The 22,164-nt window shown below is 36.2% G+C and overlaps 1 protein-coding gene across 2 annotated transcripts in view; it reads right to left on the reverse strand.

Annotated features, from left to right (window-relative positions):
- The window catches only part of Uba2 (ubiquitin like modifier activating enzyme 2), a 43,811-nt gene that overhangs the window by 20,505 nt on the left and 1,142 nt on the right, over window positions 1-22,164 (reverse strand). For both annotated transcript variants that reach the window (XM_076838558.2, XM_076838557.2), the window contains exons 2-9: window positions 19,480-19,563; window positions 17,644-17,714; window positions 15,871-15,935; window positions 14,984-15,084; window positions 12,529-12,650; window positions 4,805-4,872; window positions 4,152-4,273; window positions 1,241-1,340 (exon numbers count right to left, since the gene is read on the reverse strand). In XM_076838558.2, the coding sequence (XP_076694673.1) occupies window positions 1,241-1,340; window positions 4,152-4,273; window positions 4,805-4,872; window positions 12,529-12,650; window positions 14,984-15,084; window positions 15,871-15,935; window positions 17,644-17,714; window positions 19,480-19,563 (733 nt within the window). The remainder of the gene's footprint in view (window positions 1-1,240; window positions 1,341-4,151; window positions 4,274-4,804; window positions 4,873-12,528; window positions 12,651-14,983; window positions 15,085-15,870; window positions 15,936-17,643; window positions 17,715-19,479; window positions 19,564-22,164) is intronic.

Consider the following 22,164-nt stretch of genomic DNA (forward strand, 5'->3'; position numbering starts at 1 on the left):
AACAGAGATAAGCATTATGCCTAGTACATAATTATCACTCAGTAGATGGAAGCTATTGAATCATACTTCAATTTGCCCAGTAAATTAAGCACCTTATATTGTTGAAAACTGCTTCAAAGTGGTGACTAAAATCTCCAGGGATCTTTTAAGTTCCAGTGTGCTCTGCACTGCTGTGCAATACTACAATACAGTTCACATGAACTAGAAACACAATGTGTCAATGAAGAGTGGAATAAGGAAGTGGTCACTAAAGCTTCCTTCATTTAAATTTTTTAAAAATGTGTTTTAAAATTAAATCTAAAAAAACCTGACAATTACAGAGGTACAAAGAAAGATGCACATATAGGTGCACTCTGTTTCAGGGAACATGAAGCAACTACATATTAATCAACAAATAACTAGTTAAATAATACTGACTGAAAAAAGCAAGCCAAGAGTATAAAAACAGGGTTTGGCATGGTGGTACATACCTGTAATCCCAGCTACAAGAGAAGCTAAGGCAAGAGGACTTCCAAGTTTGAGGCCAGCCTTAGCAACTCAGTGAAACCTTGTCTCAAAATAAAACACAAAAAGAACTGGGGATGTAGCTCAGTGGTAAAGTACACCTGGGTTCAATCCAGTATCCCCCTACAAAGGGGGATATATAAATACACAAATAATATGACTCCATTTATGTAACGTGTACATACATGACTACTTGTATCTGTATGCACAATTAAGATGATCAGAACATTCCTTAAAATATTAATGACTAGGGCTGGGGATGTGGCTCAAGTGGTAGCGCGCTCGCCTGGCATGCGTGCGGTCCGGGTTCGAGCCTCAGCACCACATACAAACAAAGATGTTGTGTCTGCTGAAAACTAAAAAATAAATACTAAAATAAAACTCACTCTCCCTCTCTCTCTTAAAAAAATCTTTAAAAAAAAAAAAATATTAATGACTATTTCTCAATGTGAGTATAGATCTAATGATTTTTCTTTTTCATGTTATCTGAACATATGAACACAATTTCGAAAAAAATATACAGTACTTAAACATTTTTGGTGAGGTAATTTCCAGTTTAGGTATTCCAAAAAGTAAAACACATTTTTTAAGTGTAAGATGGAATGGAGAGTTTAATTCTTTCTTAAAATATTTTTTTGTGATGCTGAGGATCGTACCCAGTGCCTCACACATGCCAGGCAAGCACTCTACCACTGAGCCATAGCCCCAGCCCTGATTAAAATGTATTTTTTTTTACCTTGACTTTGTACTTCAGCCCAGTCCAATGGAACAGGTGGTTTCCTTTTCCGCCATAGTTTATCCATTGTCAATAGATACCTGATATCATCTTTAAAAAGCTTTAAAAAAAAAGAAAAGATAAATCCCATGAGCCCTACAAGTCCCAAGTTGATAAAATACATTAAAATTTCATTGATGATTTATTGTGAAATCTGATTTAAAAACACATGTCAAAGCCAGGTACAGTTGGTAGCACACACCTACAATTCCAGCAGCTCAGGAGGCTTAGGCAGGAGGATGGCAAGTTCAAAGCCAGCTTCAGCAAAAGGGAGGTGGAGGTGCTAAGCAACTCGGTGAGACCCTGTCTCTAAATATAATACAAAAGAGGGCTGGGGATATGGCTCAGTGGTCAAGTGCCCCTGGTTTAATTCCCGGTACCAAACAAATAGAACAACAACAAAAAACAATCCATAAGAACAAAACAAAACAAATCACACATGTCAAATGCAAGCAGAGTAACAATTTCAAAAGCCATTAAAAAAATATTCAAACGTTTACACAGAATCCCTACATATAAAATAGTTAAAACCAGTAAAACCGTTAAGGGCAGAAGAAGTTAAGTGAGGATAAGGGAATGCTGACTGCCTGGACCTCCTGAACCACCTCCCCCAAAGTTCCCCTAAAACTCCAAAGTTCAGTCTGAAGCAAAATCATACAAATTAAAGGGATTAATAAACACTATCAATAAACTACAAGAATTGAATACAACTACTGATACTAGAGAATCAGATGAACAATATCTTCAAGTTCATGGATCCAGGCCAATAAAGCACATATATTCTAGAACAACTCAATTACAGAATTTCTGTAACATCTCCAAAATGTGCCTTCCCCCTTCTAAAATATTTACATGTGCAAAAAATTAAAAAATAAAAGCTAAAAGGAGGTATGAAACCCCCAAACACACAATTATTATAATAAAACACTATCACATGTAGACTAACAAAAAACAAAAATAGTAGGATTTCAGGTGTTTTAATTATTTTTACTTTTTCTTTATCATTGTTCTCTCCATCTCTCTTTCCCTTTTGTAGTGTGAGCAATGAGACCCAGGGCTTCCCACATACTAGGGAAGTGCTCTTGGGAACAGGGGCATCCCCTTAAAAGCCTTTTCTATTTGTGATTAACTTATTCAATACATTTACTGCAGGTACCAGGTAAGAATGTACCTTCAGCTAAATTGAAATATCATAAAAATTTCTATCAAAGCACACTCATCTTTAATCTTTGGAAAACAAGCTAAATATATAAACAATGTCAATAATATATTTAGTAGGAAAGTCACAAAGCTGAAAACCATGAGGAATTTTTGTTTTACCTACCTAAGGCATAGAAAAAGAATACAAGGTAGATAGTAACATTTAAAATGAGTACACAGGCAAGAAGTTCGTTATGATATGATATGGGTAGCACATGAGGCTAAAAATAACTTGTAGCCAGGCGTGGTGGTGCACACCTGTAATCTCAGCAGCTTGGAAGGTTGAGGTAGGACAATTGCGGGTTCAAAACCAGCCTCAGTAACTTAGTGAGGCCTTAAGTAACTCAGCGAAACTGTCTCTAAACAAAATACAAAAAGGGCTGGGGATGTGACTCAGTGATTGACTACTCCTGAGTTGAATCCCTGGTACCAAAAAAAAAAAAAAAAAAAAGTAAAGGGCACTGAACATTTGGCTGAGAAGTCTGCCAGACAAGAGTAGTCCTTCAGACTTTTGCATTATCCCATCATCTCTGATACATCATGCTCATTTCCATTCTTAACATAAGGAAGTGAATATAAGTTGGAGTGAGCAGTAGCCCATTTGCTTAAGATAGTAAGACCTATGCATATTGTAAAGTAGACAGAAGGAGCCAACAAAGATCCAAGACAGAGCAGAGGAGAAATACTGTTTGAAGAACAAGATACAAAGCCAAAGAAAAATGCCCTCTGGAAAAGTCTGCCTTTACCAAAAGAGGTTTATCTTCCACACGAACAAAAAGATAACAGCCTGCAGTAAAGTGAGATATTCTCAACAGGTAGGTAAACTATGTCCAATGGCTACAAACCTCTTACTATAAGCTTAAGACCACGTCCTTAGGGTGGCAAGAATGCATTAGACAATTTAAGAAAAACTGAGAAAGTTTCAAGAATCTACTGTAATAATTTGCCACAGAGTCAAAGAAGAAAAAAATAGAAAAACTTAGAACTAAGGGCCTAGCTGAGCAATACTTAGGCAGACTCAATTTTAAAAGCCTTGTAGAGCTTTCTAGAACTATCCTGCATATTAAACTGATGAGAAAAAGCAATTTTGGATTCAAAGGGGATTTAGAACATATCAAGTCAAAACTGCTAACACATGATTTGAACAGGAAGAGATAAAAGGGATTAAACCAAATTGTTTATAAAGAAAACCAACTTCTATGACAGCAAAAGAACACAACAAAGAGGGGGATAGAAGCAAGCTTCTATATTTACCTCCTGGAGAGATACTAAACTGATATTTAGTATAGGCACTAAAATTTCCAAACTTGCATGTGCTGACTACATCAGTCATTTTGTTAGGATGTTAGCATGTATGTACAAAAAAGTTTAATTCAATTCTATGTATTGGTTTAAAACAAACACAATCAGATTAATAGATCTATCCACAATTATAAAGAAAATAAACCTAGGCTGGGCAGAGCAGCGTATGCCTATAATCTCAGCAACTCAAGAGGTTAAGACAGGAGGATCACAAATTTGAGAACAGCCTCAGCAACTAAGCAAGGTCCTAAGCAAGTCAGTGAGACCTTGTCTGAAAATAAAATATGAAAAGGATTGGGGATGTAGTTCAGTGGTAAAGTACCCCTAACGTTAAATCCCCAGGGGAAATAGAAAAAAAAGTAAACCTAACCTTGGTAAAAAGTTTAACTGGATCGTAACCAGTTGATTTTGCCCATTCCTTTGTGGAAATACGTTTTATGTCACCATCTTCATTTGATGCTCGAGCTCTGGCTTCAGCTTCTGTTGGTTCCCCTATAAAACAATAGTATTTTAATAGTATTTCAGTGTAAAACTGAGCTCTTACATTTGGGGGGAAAATGTCACTCACAGAAGTCACTCAAAAGCAACACATTCTAAGTTCAAGGAGAAAGGAAAATAAAAAGTTATCAGCATCTTTTTGTGCCTCCCTTGAAGGTCACATGTATAATAGTTGAAAGAATGCTCCCGGGAACAACTCCTAACTGATATATTTCCCTCTATCCTGATAAAATGAAACTATCCTTTTGGTAAACACTGTTTTAAAGTTGAAACAACATATTTTAAGAACATAAAAAAAACTATCACTTTTCTCTTAAGCTACCAATGTCAAATTAACAAAATAAAGACAGCAGCCACAATAAGAAAACACATAGAGGGGCAGGGGATGTGGCTTGCCTAGCACATGTAAGTTATGCTGGGTTCGATCCTCAACACCACATATAAATAAAATAAAGGTATTGTATCCACCTACAACTAAAAAAATATTTTAAAAAGAAAAGAAAATGTGTCAAGTAGTTTACTCACATGCAGCTTCAGGGTCAGCTCTATCAGGTGACACTTCCTGATCAGCATCTTCTTCCCCAAACAATTGGCTGATAAATTTAAGAACAGTAAGTATTTATGAACACCAAGAAATTCTGAGCAAATGTAGTTAATTGTCCTACTTTTTTAAAAATAGATATCCCAGAACAGCGTTTATTTATTTTATTTATTTTTATTTTTTTGTGGTGCTAGGGATTGAACCCCAGGGCCTTCTGCATGCAAGGCAAACACTCTACCAACTGAGCTATATCCCTAGCCCATAATTTTCCTATTTCTGTCACAAACAATTCATAATATTTAATGTTTCACAGGGATAAACAGTGAACAATGGATAAAATGCATTCCATAAACCTATGAGCATTGAAACAATCTGTTTAAACAGTTTACATGCTAACATTAGCCACAACACAAATATGGCCAAATTTTAGTAGATTCTAGTGAATAGCTTTTATATCCCTCTGGAGATGCCATTTTAACAGAGGAATAACATTTTAAAAGTATACTGCATTTAGTTGTTCAACATTATGTTCTAGGTGGGGAAATTCAACAGTGAAGATCCTTTTTTTAGTGGTATTATTTATCTTTATGCACGATCTTTTAAGAAATAATAGAAAATTATTAAGCTGAGATAAATTACTCTAGTTATCCTAAAAACTGTTTAATAACTCTTATGGATATAAAACTTTCCAATCTTTCCTCAAGGATATGACTTAGGTTATCTTCTGATTCATTTTATAAGAAAATGCCCTTTGGTTGAATCAATTTAAATCCCAGCAGTGGTGGTCTGAGAGTTCCCATTGATTCACATCGTCTCTAGACTTAATGCTTTGTTAACTAGTAAGTGTAAAATGTATCTAGCTGTGTGGTCTTATGTCTAAATTTGTACATTAGTTGTAGGGTTAAACATATTTATTTATGTATTGCTTGTTTGGATTTCCCTTTAAGGAAAAAAATGCCTGATTACCATTTCTTATTGATTACATCTTGCTTTTATTTTTTTTTTATTTTATTTTATTTTTTTAAAGAGAGAGAGAGAGAGAGAGAGAGAGAATTTTTTAATATTTATTTTTTATTTTAGTTTTCAGCGGACACAACATCTTTGTTTGTATGTGGTGCTGAGGATCGAACCCGGGCCGCACGCATGCCAGGCGAGCGCGCCACCGCTTGAGCCACATCCCCAGCCCACATCTTGCTTTTATTCTAGATCACAATTTTCAGCTGACTATCACAAATCTTTACTCCTACACAATGGCCCGTTATTTAATCCATCATATAACATCTTTTGATGACAAAAGTACTTAATGGATTTGAATGTTTCAATCTTTTGTTTTACCGTTAAGAATTTGTCTTAAGAAAATTGTTCCCTAATCCTAAGAAGGAAGATGTTTTCCTATAAGGTTTAAAGTTTTTCCTATTACACCTAGACTTAATTTTTTAAAAATATTTTTTTAGTTGTAGATGGACACAATACCTTTGTTTATTTATTTTTATGCAGTGATGAGGATTGAATCCAGTGCCTCACACATGCGAGGCAAGCACTCTACCACTGAGCCATAACCCCAGCCCCTAGACTTAATTTTAATATATTGCTTAACTTAGGACATAAAATTTCCCACAAGGATACCAACTTCCCTACTTTTTACTTAATCTATTCTTTTCAGCTCATATATACATATATGTGTGTGTGTATATCTATACAGACGCATATAAAATACTCTGTCATGAGATATATAATCTGTCACAATGACCTGTTTATCCCTACACCAGGAACATACTAATTAATTTTAGTTTATATTAAATCATGATATCTGTTATAGCAAATTACTCAAATTATTCTTCCCTGAATGTTTTGGCTCCTTAGGTTCTTTTCTTCCATATATCATCAATCAGTCCGTCTATTTACTGATACTGGAGATTGAACCCAGGGGCATCCCCAGCCCTTTTTTTATTTTTTGAGACAGGGTCTCTCACTAGATTGCTAAGGGCTTTGCTAACTTTTTGTGGCTGGCATTTAACTTGTGACCCTCCTGCCTCGGTCTCCTGAATTGCTGGGATTACAGTGTATGCCACCATGCTCAGCTCCACATGAGTTGTGTGTGTGTGTGTGTGTGTGTGTGTGTGTAATAAGTACATATGTATGTATTATGTGTGTGCTGGGGACTCAACTCAGGGTCTTGCACACGCTAAGCATGTACACTACCTATCATTGAGCTACATACACCCTAGACCCCCCCACAAGCATTTTAAAATCAGCTAAGTAAGTTTCAATAAAATCCCTGATGAGATTTTAGTTGGCATTGCACTGAATCTATAATTTGGAAAAAAAATGACAATATTGGGACTTCCAATTCCGTCTCAGTTTCTATCTTTTCTTTGGTATGGTACTAGGGACTGAAACCAAGGGTGCTCTCCACTGAGCCACATCCTCAGCCCATTTTATTTTTAATTTTGAGATATGGTCCCACTAAGTTGCTGAGGTAACAGGCGTGTGTCACTGTGCCTCCTTTTCTCCTTTCATTATGTTACCTTCTTTTATTTCCAACAGTCATTTATTTACTGTATTGGGTCTTATACATCTTAAGATTCATTCTCAGGTACTTTATCCTGTTTTATGTTTTTATACTTAATTATCTGTTATGATTAGTTATATATATTTCTCTATTCTTTTGCTGTTTTTTTTTTTTAAATGTATTCTTTAGTTTAGGTGGACACAGTAACTTTATTTTATTTTTAGGTGGTGCTGAGGATCGAATCCAATGCCCCATGAATGCTAGGCAAGCACTCCACCACTGAGCCACAACCCCAGCCCCTCTTATCTTTCTCACAGTAAGTTGCCCAGGTTAGCCTGTAACTCCTATTCTCAAGTGATCCGTATTGTTCTCCGGAATAGTTGGGACTACAGAGGACTACTGCTATCAGACCCAGCTTACTTTTAAATTACATTTTCTAAATACTTGATGTTGCATACAGAAATGCAGCATTGGTAAACTATCATTTCTAATCATTTGTCTATAGATTCTATTAGAGTTTTCTATGTAGACAACCAACTATATTGCATGCAAATGACCAGTTTGTTTTTTCCTTTCCCTCCTTTGAGACAGGGTCTTTCTATGTTGCCCAGGATGGTCTCAAATTCCTGGACTCAAGGGATAGGTGTACATCACTGTGTCCAGCTCCCCAATATGTTTTTTCAGTGTTGGGGATTGAACCCAGGGTATCATATATACTAGGCAATCACTTTGCCAGTGAACTATATATCCCAGTTCCTTTCTCAATTCTTAAGCCAATATTTTCCTTTTCTTATTGTGCAGGCTAAGCATAACCAAACAGAAGCAGCAACATTGGGCATCCTTATCTGAACCGTCACTTCAAAACATTTTTAAAATGAAAGGAAAGCTTACATTAAGTACATGGAGGGCAAATGTGGGAGCAAGGTTTTGAATAATCTGGGAGTTTACACACCAAGAAGCAAAAATGCTTCATGTAGTAACGAACTACAGTTTAACATGAACTCATGTTTAGCTTATAATAGTTAGAGATGATTAAAAATAGAAATATAGAAACCTTCAGAGACTTATACACAGATTTGGTTTTATGAAATCATTGTTCAGTAAAAAAAACTAGGATTCAAGAGAAATGGCTTCAGCTAGAGCTGTAGCTCACTGGCAAAGTGCTCTGCCTAGCATGAGTGAGGAGGCACTGGGTTCAATCCTTAGCACCACATAAAATAAACTAGGCATTTTGTCCATCTACAACTATAAAAAAAATTACAAGAGAGAGAGAAAGAGAGAAATGGCTTATTCTAGGAGCAGGAAACATAAAATATTTCTGAAACATCTTGTACAGCCAGAAAGTAAGGAACTACTTAAAATAGCCACACATTGATGAGGGTATATCAAAAGAACACAGAGCCAACTGTAAGAACTCCCAAGAGCCAAAGCTAGAACAACTTGAGCAACAAAATAAAGTAATATTGGATTATAACCCAAAGAAAAAAAATATATTCAATGTTAACAAGTGCACGTAGATATAAATGACTGAATAAATAGTAATTTAAGGGGGAGAAGAGCCATGCATGGTGGCACAAGTTTATAGACCCAACTACTCAGGAGTCTAAGGCAGGAGAATCACTTGAGCTTACAAGTTCAAGAGCAGCCTGGGCAACATAATGAAACCCTGTCTCAAAAGATGTGGCTCAGTGGCTAAACACCCCTGGGTTCAATCTCTTGTATCAAAACAAACAAACAAAAATAAAATGTACAATATGGAAAGAGGAAGAAAAAAATTACAGTGGGGAAACCTAACAGCAAGGTTACCAAGGCCAATATTAATAATCATCAACCATATGGATAGCCTATGTCCCTTGCTATGGTTTAAAAATGGCACTTAATCACTGATCTCTCCCAATAACCCATAATCCCAGTCTTATCATGCAAAAAACATCAAATTCCAATAGTAGGGCATCCAACAAAGTATCTGACCAGTACTCCTTAAAACTGTGAAGGTTGTCAAAAACAAGGAAAAACTAAGGAACTGTCACAGCCAAAGAGTCTAAAAAGACATGAAAGCTAATTGTAATGTGGTATCCTGGATGGAATCTTAGAAAATAATATTGGGGGCTGGGGTTGTGGCTCAACGATAGAGCATTCTTCCTGGATATGTGAGGCCCTGGGTTCAATCCCCAGCACCACATAAATAGAAGAAGAAGAAAATAATATTGGGTAAAAAACTAAAGAAATCTAAAAAATAAGGGACTTTAGTTAATAATGAGTTTTTTTTTTTTTTTTTTTTGTACTGGCGATTGAACCCAGGGGTGCTTAACCACTGAGACACATCCCCAGCCCTGTTTTTACTAGAGACAGGGTCTCACTGAGTTACTAAATGCCTTGCTAAGTTGCTGAGACTGGTTTTGAATTTGCAATCCTCCAATCTCAGCTTGCTGAACCGCTGGGATCATAGGTGTGCGCCACAGTGCCTGGATCAATACTGGTTTTTAACTGTTATGTATATATTGTACTAATATAAAATGTTAATGGGGGAATGAGGTATGAGGATACTTTGAAACTCTGTACTATCTTCTCACTTTTCTATAAATCTCAATCAGTTCTACAAACTGCCAAATAAAGAAAGTTTGAGTGGGTTTTTTTGTTTTTTTTTTTTTAATATTTTTAGTCATCGATAGATAAACCCCAGTGCTTCACACATGCTAGGCAAACGCTCTACCACTGAGCTACAACCCCAGCCTTGTTTTGTTTTTGAGACAGAGACAGAGTCTTGCTATGTTGCTGAGACTAGCCTTGAACTTTTCAATTCTCCTTCCTCAATTTCAGGAATAGCTGGGATTAAAGGCATGCACCACAATGCCTGGAGAGTTTATTTTTAGTAAAACTTTATCAGATCTACGTTTACTATATATGGATACTTTTCCAAATGTATATATATTGTACCTTTTAATTTATCTTTTAGTTGTAGTTGGATACAATATCTTTAATTAATTTATCTATCTTTTTATGTGGTGCTGAGGATCGAACCCAGGGCCTCACCAGTGCTAGGTGAGCGCTCTACTGCTGAGCCATAACCCCAATCCCTTAATAAAAAATTAAAAAGATGGGCTGGGATGCAGCTCAGAGGTAGAAAGTTTGCCTAGCATATACAAGATCTGGTTCCATCCCCAACACTGTAAAAAATAAAAATAAAAATGCAGACAATGTTTGCTGTAGGTTTCTACAAGATACTCTTTATCAGGGTGAAGTAATTCTGATCTTCCATTTTACTAAGAATTTTTTTCCTGAGAAGGTGTTTAATAAATTTTATCAAATGTTCTTTCTTTATCTATGAAAATGATAGTTTCTCTTTACTTTTTTAAACAAGTGAATAACATTTATGGACTGTCTAGTGTTAACCCATGTTTGCATTCCTAAATAAGTACACTTTGCCATGGTATACTTTGTTTTATAATCCTATTATCAAATGCTAATTTTTGTAAAACATTTTGCAACTCCCATCAATGTACTAACCAGGCCCAACCCCGCTAATCTCCCAAAATCAGATCAGATCCCATGACTTCAGGATGGTATGGCCTTGGCAGATTTTTGCATTTATATGAGTGAGACCATCTTATAATTTTCTTTTTCTTATACCATAATGGCTCTGGTTTGGTATCAGAGACATGATGGTTCTGGGCTGGGAGTATAGCTCAATGATAAGAGTGTCTGCCACCCATTCCCCCACAACAACAAAGACGTGATAGCTCCATAATATGAACTTAGTATTCCTTTTTAAAAAATTTCTTTAGGCCTATTTACCCAAAATTGGGATATTCCTTGAAAATACACTGGAATTCATATAAATATGTAAAGTAACATAGGTTTGATGCACTATTCAGAATATGCTACTAAATTTGTCCAAGGTATGCTGTATTCACTATTTTCTTTTTGGTACCAGAGATTGAACTTGGGGGCACTAGACCACTGAGTCACATCCCCAGACCTGTTTGGTATTTTATTTAGAGACATGGTTTCAATGAGTTGCTTAGTACCTCAATTTTGCTGAGGCTGACTCGATCCTTCTGCCTCAGCCTCCTAAACTGCTGGGATTACAGGCACGAAACACCAAGCCCAGCTTATATTTTATTTGTAAGTCTGTTTTGTAAGGTTTTAAAAATCAGCTTATCTAGGGGCAGGGGATGTGGCTCACGGTAGAGTGCCCGCCTAGCACACAGGAGACCAAGGGTTCGATCCTTAGCACCACATAAAAAAATAAAATAAAGGTATTGTGTCCAACTACAACTAAAAAATATTTAAAAAATCAACTTATCTAGACCATTAAAATTGTTAATGTATTAACATTTTCTTCTTCATCCACTTTTAATTTTTTAGCTTAATATTTATTTATTTATTTTAGTTGTAGTGGACACAACATCTTTATTTTTTTTTTTTTTTACATGGTACTGAGGATCAAACCCAGCACCTTGCAAGTGCTAGCCGAACTCTACTGCTGAGCCACAACCCCAGCCCCCTCTTTTCTTAATATCAATCTAATCTGTGCTAAAATTCTGTTCTTTCCTATTTGATAATAAAACCTCCTAGGATTTTTATGCTCTTATTTCAACTATATCCTTCATTTTGTTATTATTTTAGTTTATTCTGTGGTTCTTGTTCTCACTTAAATTGGATCCTTAGGTCATTAATTGTTCCACCTTTTCTTCACATATGTAAGCTTATAACTTTTCTTTCAACTACCATGTTCCATGAACCCTACTGAGTTTCAAGGTAGTATTTTCCACTATCATCAAAAAGTTGTTTTGTGGTCCTAGCGATGGAATCCAGCGCCTTGTGCACGGTAGGCAAGCCCTCTACCACTAAGATATAGCCCAAGCCCTGTAAAGTTTTAACTCCATTGTAATTTCTTTTTAAACCAATGGGTTATTTGTAAGTATGTTTTCATATTTCCAAATATACTTATTTGTATTTATTAAGTTATGTGCCTGTCTCCAATATCAGACTAAGCTTCTTAAATTGTCTTTGGCATGCAATGAATGCTGTCTGAATTTAATTTAACCCAAGAAATACCATAGGAAAGCTACTTAAGTGTCCCGTCACTGTATTTAACCTTAAGTACAATCTTTGTAAGCTATTTAAATAAAAGTGATCTCATTTCTCATCATTAGTACTAAAAAGTTTGTCCAGAAATACATATTCTCTTACTTGAACAAATACTTTGCCCAAACGATGCAATGAATAGGTTCTGAAGGTGTGTTACGAATTGTACAGCCAGGAAAAGTTCTCTGGGTTGGCTTAGGATGACATTCATAACACTCGGTCACACCCTACAAAATCAGGACATGAAAAAAATATTTATTTCAATGGTGGTTTTTCAACATTGTAAGGTAATATAAACACTTCATTCCTTCACCTACATTCCTGTTTATGCTATCTAGGAAATTTTAAAATAATAATATTTAATAATACTTCAATATTTATCAACTCCAAAATCATTATTTTACAGATAAATAATCTCTTAATACAAAGCTAATTAAATCAACCACAGTAACAGTTAAGAATAAGCCAGGACTCCTCTGACTCCTGGCCCAACGAACATTACCTACATCTAACCAATAAAAATTATTCTACCTCAATGTCAAATAAGAGAAGTTTGCTTTGATTGTTCGAAACAGGGAAAAAAAAGCTCCCAGAAAGACAAATAGCTTTCCTTGACAACAGCCCAAAGGTGAAAATTTATTAAGCATTATTCACAGCCATACCTTTAAAATCTCATAAAAATTATGTAAACTAAAAGTATTTAAGAGCTACCTAGAAACATGGAAAAAATCCTGGGTATTACCAAATTTCGCTTGTTTTTTCATTGGCAACTCTTAACCTCAGTCCTATAATGCACACTGGTGTCTCAGGAGCACTGAAATGAGGTAAATAATGTCTTTCTAATTTATACTAAAGAATAATCCAGAAAATACTGTTTTAATATAAATTACAGCCAATTCAGGGTTTTCCCCCACAACACTATTTCTTGTGCCCTTGACCCTGCAACATTCTTTCTTTAAAGGCATAGCCATAAGCAGTTATGCTGTGTATTACCATGGAAAAAAATAGAACTACTGCCTTGATATATGAACAGACACTGAAAACCTCCATTTATCCAACTAAATTTAATACACACTAACAGGTACAATCATCTTTGTAGAATGATAATGAGTGAGCTTCCAATGGCACTATTTAATAGTTGAAATAAATTAAATACTAACACAGATAAACTGCCCCCATCCACAAAACAAATCCAACAAAATCTGAAAATCTTTCTTCTTCCCTTTTTGGTGTGGGTGTGTGCATGTGCACATGTGTGTTTGGTACTAGAGATTGAACCAAGGGACACTCTATCAAAGACCAATTATCTCCAACACTTTTTATTTTATCATGAGACAGGATCACACCAAGTTACCAAGGTTGGCGTTGAACTTGTGATCTTCCTGCCTCAGTCTCCCGAGTAGGTGGTAATATAAGACTGTGCCACTGTGCCCAGCTAAAACGGCAAATTTTAAATACAGTGTAATTAGTGAACCCAGGGGCACTTTACCAATGAGTTATACCCTCAATTCTTTATTTTTTTTCTGAAACAGTCTCGCATATGTTGCCAAGGCTGGCTTTAAATTTGCAATCCTACTGCCTGAGCCTCCCAAAGCGGCTAGGATTACAGGCATGGCACCACTGAGCCTGGCACTTCCTTTTCATAGTTTCAAAACTTCCCAAGCAATTCTCAAAATGTATTTATGTTTAACTCTTTAAAATAACTAGAAGAAAAAAGATCTGAACAGCAAATTGATCCCAATGTGGGGATTTTATAAAAATAGGTTATAAGCACACAGGTATTTGCTCTAGTATACTTAAACTAAAGTGTCTGAAATATTTTACAAATACACCCAAAACAGTTCTCTTCAGATCTCCACATCCAAATTCCTTAAGACAAAAAGTAACCCTCAAGACATTCCTTAAGACAAAATGTACTTGGTGATGGGGACTGATAATAAGCACATGCTCTACCATTAGGCCATACCTCCAGCACAAAAGGTAACTTCTAGAAGGGTGGTTTACCATTTATCAACTATAGAACAAGGTGTAGTTTCAGCACTAAGAATTGTTTACCATAAATTTATTATGCTTGCAAGTCTAAGGATTTCAATGCATAAGTTTATTCAAACAAAGTAGCACAGATCCAAAAGATCTTTCCACCTATTGTCTTTTGGGGTATCTTATATAGCATCCTAATTTTGGGAGAATTAACCCATAGCTTCAAGCATCATCTTAAGTTTTATATGGCATGAAAATCCTTTTGCCTTGGATGTTAACCTGCTTACAGTATATAAACCCAAAGTTTATCATTTATTTTCTCCCTTTTTTTTTTTTTAGTATTGGAGATTGAACCCAGAGGTGCTCTATCACTGAACTACATCCCCAGACTTTTATATTTTGAGAGAGGGTCTAAGTTGCTGAGGTTGGCTCTGAACCTGCATTCCTTCCTCCTGCCTCAGTCACCCAAATAGCTAGGATTATAGGTATGCACCACCAAACCAGGATCCAAAGTTTATTTCTTCCCTCCCTAAGGTCTCAAATAAATATTTGGAAAGTAAAACACAAAACTCTTCTTTACCTTTTTGATAGTAGTTACTTGTCCAAGATAACCAGCAGTCCCACTCTCAATAAGAGGAACGTCAGCTGCCAAACACATCCTATTAACATGGTTTCGTGCAGCTAGAATTAAAATATTAGTTAGCAAAAGAGGTTTTTTTTAATATTTATTTTTTAGTTTTAGGTGGACACAATATCTTTCTTTTACGTTTATGTGGTACTGAGGATCAAACCCAGTGCCTTGTGCATACTAAGAGAACACTCTACCTATCATCTCATTCCCCAAACAATGAACTTTTATCCTTGATGGCACTTTAGAATTATCTGAGAAGCTTTAAAAATGCTGTTCAGTCTCCCTTATAGTGTTTTAACTGGTCTTTAATGAGACCTAGAGAGTCATTTTCTTAGATCCCCACACAAACAAAGTCACACTGTATTTAAAGTGTGCCACCAAGGAAACACACTCACCCACATACACCCCTTTATTTACACCTTGTGGTTGATTAGTAAAGTATATATAATTGCTGAATTCCTGCCTGGAAAAAAAATCATTTCTAGAAAAAATTGCAAGTGGCATGCTTTTTTGTTTTTGGGTTTTGGTACTGGGAACTAAACCCAGGGGTGCTTTAAGACCGAGCTACATCCCTAGTCTTTTTAATTTTGACACAGGGTCTCACTAAATTGGTGAGGTTCTCACTAAATTGCTGAGGCTGGCCTTGAACTTGCAAGCCTCCAGCCTCAACCTCCTAAATCACTGGGAGCCCAATTGGCAAACTTTAAACCTGGTCTTACTTCCTTTTAGTTCTCTAAAGTTCTAACTCATAAAAAAATTTTAATACTAAATTTCTTAAAAGCTTTAATATGGGGAAGGGAAAATACAGGGATGTCAAAATAGTAAAATGATCTTACCTCTGTTATCTAATGCATTCATGACCAATATAAACTGTCGAAAAAATTCCACATTATAGTCTGGGCTACAAAGCAAAACAAAAAGATCAACAAAACCAGCATTATATACAATCTTCACAGTATAATACAAAATTCAGAAAAGTGTAACAAAGTAACAACAGCAAAATATAACTGATGTTAAGAATATATACCATATAAAAGGGGCTTGGGCTGAGGTTCAGCCGTAGAGCACTTGCCTAGCACGTGTGAGGCACTGGGTTCGATCCTCAGCACCACATAAAAATAAGTAAAATAAAGGTATTGTGTCCAACTACAACTAATATATATATATATATTAAAAAGAGAACATATACCATATAAAGTCTGACTTTTTCCAAACATAAGTAAATTAAAAGAAATTATTTCCCTCAAATTCCTATGCTTTTTGGCCAGCTACCTCGGGCATAAGAATAGTATCTCAAACTAACAGAAAGATGGCATGACCTCACTAGTCCCACCAGGCCTTCTCAGGGCAGCCAAGTGCCTGGGAACATATAAAGAACACATTCCCAGGATCTGCTTGGCCTATGGCTTCACTCCACATGGTCCAAATCAGGCAGGACTCAGGCCCCTAGGGTCTCTGCTTTTAGCACACTGGGAAAACAACACAGGATAAGAGGGTTATGGGGCTATAGGCAGGTCTGTAGACCAAACATCTAGAGGGAAAAAATAAGTTGAAGATACAAATGCTCTAATGAGAAAGCCTAAGGCTGTCTCTAATTCTAGTATCTCAAACAAAGACTATTTGTGTGTATGTGTGTGTGTGTGTGTTGCTGAGGACTGCACCCAGGGCCTTGTGCATGCAAGGCAAGCACCCAACCAACTGCCCACAAACAAGAAATATTTTTCATACCATTTACTTTTGAACTAGACAGCAAGTGTAGATAAAAGATAACTTAGGAGATGGGGATGTGACTCAGTGGTAGACCACTTGCCTAGCATGCCCAAAGCCCTAGGTTCAATCTCAGCACTACACACGAAGAAGAAAAAAAAGGTAATTTGTACCCAGAGTTTCTTTGTTCCATGCCTCCCACATTAAATATTTATTTATTTCACATATCATTTATATATTATCAAAATTGCTGACCCACTATAATTCCCAGTGTTAAATTACCACATTAGAGTATTGATAAACAGATTATTTTGGACGGAAACCTTTTAAACTAAAAAAGCAACCGCTAAAATCAATCAGAATGAAATATACTTAAACATGTCTGAATTATTATCTACAAGGAATTTTAAACATCTTATTTTAATTAGAACTGAGTGCAATGTCACATGCCTACAATCCCAGCAACGTGGGAGGCTGAGGTTGGAAGATCATTAGTTTAAAGCCAGCCTCACCAACTTGGGGAAACCCTATCTCAAGATAAAAAATAAAAAGGATTGGGGATGTAGGTCAGTGTAAAGCACTTCTGGGATCATTTCCTACTATGAAACAAGCCAACAAAAATATATATATAAGATCTTTCGTAAGTGTCCTAGTAACTTATTTGTTAACAATATTTAAATCTTATTACTTATCTAGATCATGTAAACATATATAAACTGGTAAAAAGAATACCACTTAATTTACATGGGCACAAACTACCAGATTTTTATTATCCTAGAAAAATCTTTTTAAAAAAGCATAATGATCTGGGCACACATATCTGGCTAATAAAAATAACATGCTTAAGCTTAATTAAAAATTCACAGCAAATATAACTTCACAATATAGTAATTAGAGCATACTTCATGATGCTGTCATGGTAAGCTACAATATTAGCTTTCGGGTAAAACTGCAGTACACTTTCTTTGGCAACCTGGAAAACAAACAACAGTAAATTACTATAACATTTTTTTGAATATATATTTGAAATGTACTTCTGGCAGACACAATTCTGGTAACTCACCTACTTACACAGTAGTCTTATTTATGTTAAACACTAACAAAATACAAAAATGTGATAAAATTTCATTAAGATTAAACTCCATCATATTTATAAAACAGGACAACCTTCTCCTATACCATAGCACATCCACTTCTGTATGAATGGTAAGCCTCAGGAAAAACATAAAATGTGAGGATAGGGTGTAAATTAGTGATAAAGTGCTTAGGTAAGTAAGTGCACTTAATACCTTAGGTTCTATAAGGAAGGGAGGGAGGGAGGGAGGGAGGGAGGGAGGAAGGAAGGAATTATATACAGGGCTAGGGATGTGGCTCAGTGGTAGAGAGCTTGTCTAGCATGTGCAAGGTCCTGGGTTTAATTCTCAATACTGCAAAAAAAATGAAACGAACAATTATGTGTACTGCAAAAGCCAAGTGTCAATCAAAAGAAACCTTAAATAACCATCTAGACAAGTATAAATACAAACTACAATGATACACAGATGGTTGTTTTGAGTAGGGTGTAGTGGCACACGCCTATAATCCCAGTGGTTCAGGAGGTTGAGGAAGGAGGATCTGGAGTCCAAAACCAGCCTCAACAATTTGGCAAGGCCCCAAGCAAGACCCTGTAATATTAAAAAAAAAAAAAAAAAAAAGGAAAAAAGGCTGGGGTGTGACTCAGTGGTTAAGCCCCCCCAGTACCAAAAAAAAAAAAGCTTATTTTGAGAGGAAGACCTCACTTAATCCACTAAGTCTAAAGGTTTAGCAAAGTATTCCTGGAGAAAGGAGCCAAAATATGAAAAAGAAAAGAAAACTGGGAATTGGACAAAAGGACTGACAGGGAGAAAAGATGCTTTAAGCATAGAAATCATGAAGAACCACACTCAAGATTGTAGCTTCTCTTGCTACAAAGAAGAGCCAACCTCTAGGGGGTATAGAAAAACAAGGCTATGGAAATCAGAAATTCAAATATGAAGAAGACACAACAAATCACCCCAATTACAGGATTAAGTAGAGCACTTCTATTTCCTTTGTAGACCAAAAACAGAGGGCTGGTCCTCCCTTCACTTCCATCTTTTTATTCTCCACACTCAGCTTAAAGAGATAGCTTTAGGGGCTGGGATTGTAGCTCAGCAGAAGAGTGCTCACCTAGCATGTGCCAGGCCCTAGGTTTGATCCTCAGCACCACATAAAAATAAATAAAAGAAAGATATCATGTCCAACTACAACTAAACAATAAATATTCTTTTAAAAACTAAATAGATAAATAAAATAAAGATATTGTGTCCAACTACAACTAAATATATAAATAAATAAATAAGAGATAGCTTTACCCATTTTCTTCCTCTTGTAAGAAAGGGAAAAATTAAGCCATTATGGCTCACTGTCCCATCAACAGAACACCTAAAAAACTTAACTTGGGCAAAATATACCACTATGGTAACCTTACAATAAATACTTACAGAAAAAACATATTCCTTTAAGAAAATGGGTGAAAATAATAATATTCATTAATATTAATGTCACTGACAAAAATCATAAGTTGTATAATAAGCTCTAGATTATGATTTCCAACCTATTCTAATGCTCCTGTGTCAATTTCATTAAAATATTTGCAGAACTGAAAACTTGGGACTTAATGGGTATCATAAATAAAAGATTCATCAAAGGATTATAGAAACAGTATAAGACATAGTTACCTGTGCCTTTGATCTTCCAACATGTTTCTTTTGAAACAAAAACTGCCTGTTGAGGTTACTGACATCAATAGTGTCCAGATCAATCTACAAATGCATAAACCCCAGATAAATTACAAATATTGTGGTATGTTTGAGCAATATCACTATCTTAAGCATTTATAACCTAGAACTTTTTAATATTTGCTACATTAGCAGAGAAAATGCTTTGCAGACCAATTATACCAAAACTGCTAAACTGTCAGGAACAGTGGCATACACCTGTAATCCCACTGACTCGGAAGGCTGAGGCAGAAGGATCACAAGTTCAAGACCAGCCTCAGCAACTTAGTGAGGCCCAGTCTTAAAATTCAAACAGAAAAAGGTTTGGGGATGTGGCTCAGTGGCTAAATGGCCCTCATGTCAATCCCAGGTACCTCCACCCCTGCAATGAAAAGAATGCCTTTTGTTTATTTAATCATCCTTATATGTACTTCAGAAAATTTCTTTGAAGGCATTAAAATATATATGATTTACTGAAAATATAAAATTTAGCTTGGCATGGTGGTACATGTCTAATCCCAGCTACTTGTGAGACTCGGGCAGGATAATCACAAATTCAAGGCCAGCCCAGGCAATTTAGTTAAGACCCTGTCTCAAAATGAAAAACAGAAAGGGCTGGGGATGTGGCTCAGAGACAAAGCACCTGTAGGTTCAATCCCCAGAACCATGAAAGAAAAAAAAAGTGCGTGTGTAGATTGGTGAAGATATAAATTTATATGCATACATATAAATTCTAAATCTCAATCTAATTTCTTTCAAATCCAATATAAATAATACTGTGCCCTGTTCTTTTTATTAAATAATATGTGACTACCAGATTTACTAAATTCTTGCTGCCTTCTTTAATTCAAGCCTATATTTATATACCAAATTTCACTTACAATTATTACTGAGGACTATAAAAGAACTTTTCTACATATGGTTAAAAAAGTGTCATGTTTTAAGTCTCATCTAATTGCTGCCTAAAAATATATATGAGAACTATAAGAAGGCCCGGGGTTGTAGCTCAGTGGCAGAGCTTTCAACACTATGTAGGAGGCCCTGAGTTAGAACTCCTGTACTGCAAACAAACAAAAAAGAATAAATAAGGAGCCTGATGCCATGGCCCACACCTGTAATCCCAGCTATTCCAAGAGGCTGAGGCAGGAAGACCACAAGTACCAGGCCAGCCTAGGCAATTTAGCAACACCCTACCTCAAAAATTTGAAAAATAAAATAAAATGGGGTTGGAGGTGGTGCATGCCTGTAATCCTAGAGGCTCTGAAGGCTGAGGTATGAGGATTCAGAGTTCAAAGCCAGCCTCAGCAACAGTGAGACACTAAGCAACTTAGTGGGACCCTGTCTCTACATAAAATAGAAAATAGAGCTGGTGATGGTGGTTCAGGGCCCAAGTTCAATCCACAGTACAAAAAAAAAAAAAAAAAAATTGGGGGGTCATGGTGATGGTGGTTGGGGCTGTAATTCAGTGGTAAAGTGCCCGTGTTCAATCCCCAGTAGCACTCCCTCAAAAAAGTAAATACAAAGAAAAAATGGCCGAAATAATTTCATTTCAGTTCAATAAATTTAATAAACAGTAATCAAATGTTCTAAGTGTAGCTGGGCAGGTGGACAATAACGACAATCACAATTACTGGGGAAGCTGTAGCAGGAGGATCTCGGGTGGAGGCCAGTCTGGTCAACAGGAGAATCTACCTCAAAAGAAAAAACCACACAGGGCTGGCGTTGTGGCTCAGAGGTAGAGCACTGGCCTACCATGCCTGAGGCACTGGGTTCAATCCTCAGCACCACATAAAAATAAAATAAAGATATTAAAGATATTGTGTCTACCTACAAATAAATATTTAAAAAAAGAAAAGAAAAACCACACAAAAAAACATATTATGTTCTAGCTTTTTTTTCTTCTTCTTGGTACTGGGGATTGAACTCAGGGCTTCAGGCATATTAGGAAATCGATCTACTATTGAGCTACATCCCCAGTCCTCATATTCTAAAAAATTGTGAAAAATTCTAACAGTTTTAGTCATAATTTATGAACACTGTCAAAACATATAACCATCTAAGGATTTATTTGTACTTCTAACTTTGCTACAAAAATTAAACCAAATAAAAAGTTAAAAAATATAACCTTTTATTTTTCAGGTTCCCACATCACTCTTTGGTGGGAGGGGTGCTGGAGATTTGAACCCATGGACAGCAGGGCACTGTGGAAGTATGTCTGTAATCCCAATGGCTCTAGAGGCTGAGGCAGGAGGACTGCAAGTTCAAAGCCAGCCTCAGCAATTTAGTGAGGCACTGAGCAATTTAGGAAGACTGCGTTTCTAATAAAATTTTTTTAAAAAGGGCTGGGGATATGGCTCAGTAGTTATGCGCCCACACCCCCCCCCCCGCGTAAAAAAAACAACAAAAAACATAAACCCAAGGATAATAATTTACCACTGAGCTACATCACTAGCCCCCAACCCCTCTTTTTGAGACAGGGTCTAAAAAAACTGATGAGAATGGCTCCCCTTGACCTTGTGATTCTCCTGCCTCAGCCTCCAGAATTACTGGGAAATTCACTATCTTATCTATTGCAAAATCTTATTTTAAGAAAGTACCAGTATTTATCAGCATATGTGAATTTGCGGTTCAAAACTGGATGAAAAA

The sequence above is a fragment of the Callospermophilus lateralis genome, chromosome 18, assembly GCF_048772815.1.
Source record: "Callospermophilus lateralis isolate mCalLat2 chromosome 18, mCalLat2.hap1, whole genome shotgun sequence".
NCBI lineage: Eukaryota > Metazoa > Chordata > Mammalia > Rodentia > Sciuridae > Callospermophilus > Callospermophilus lateralis.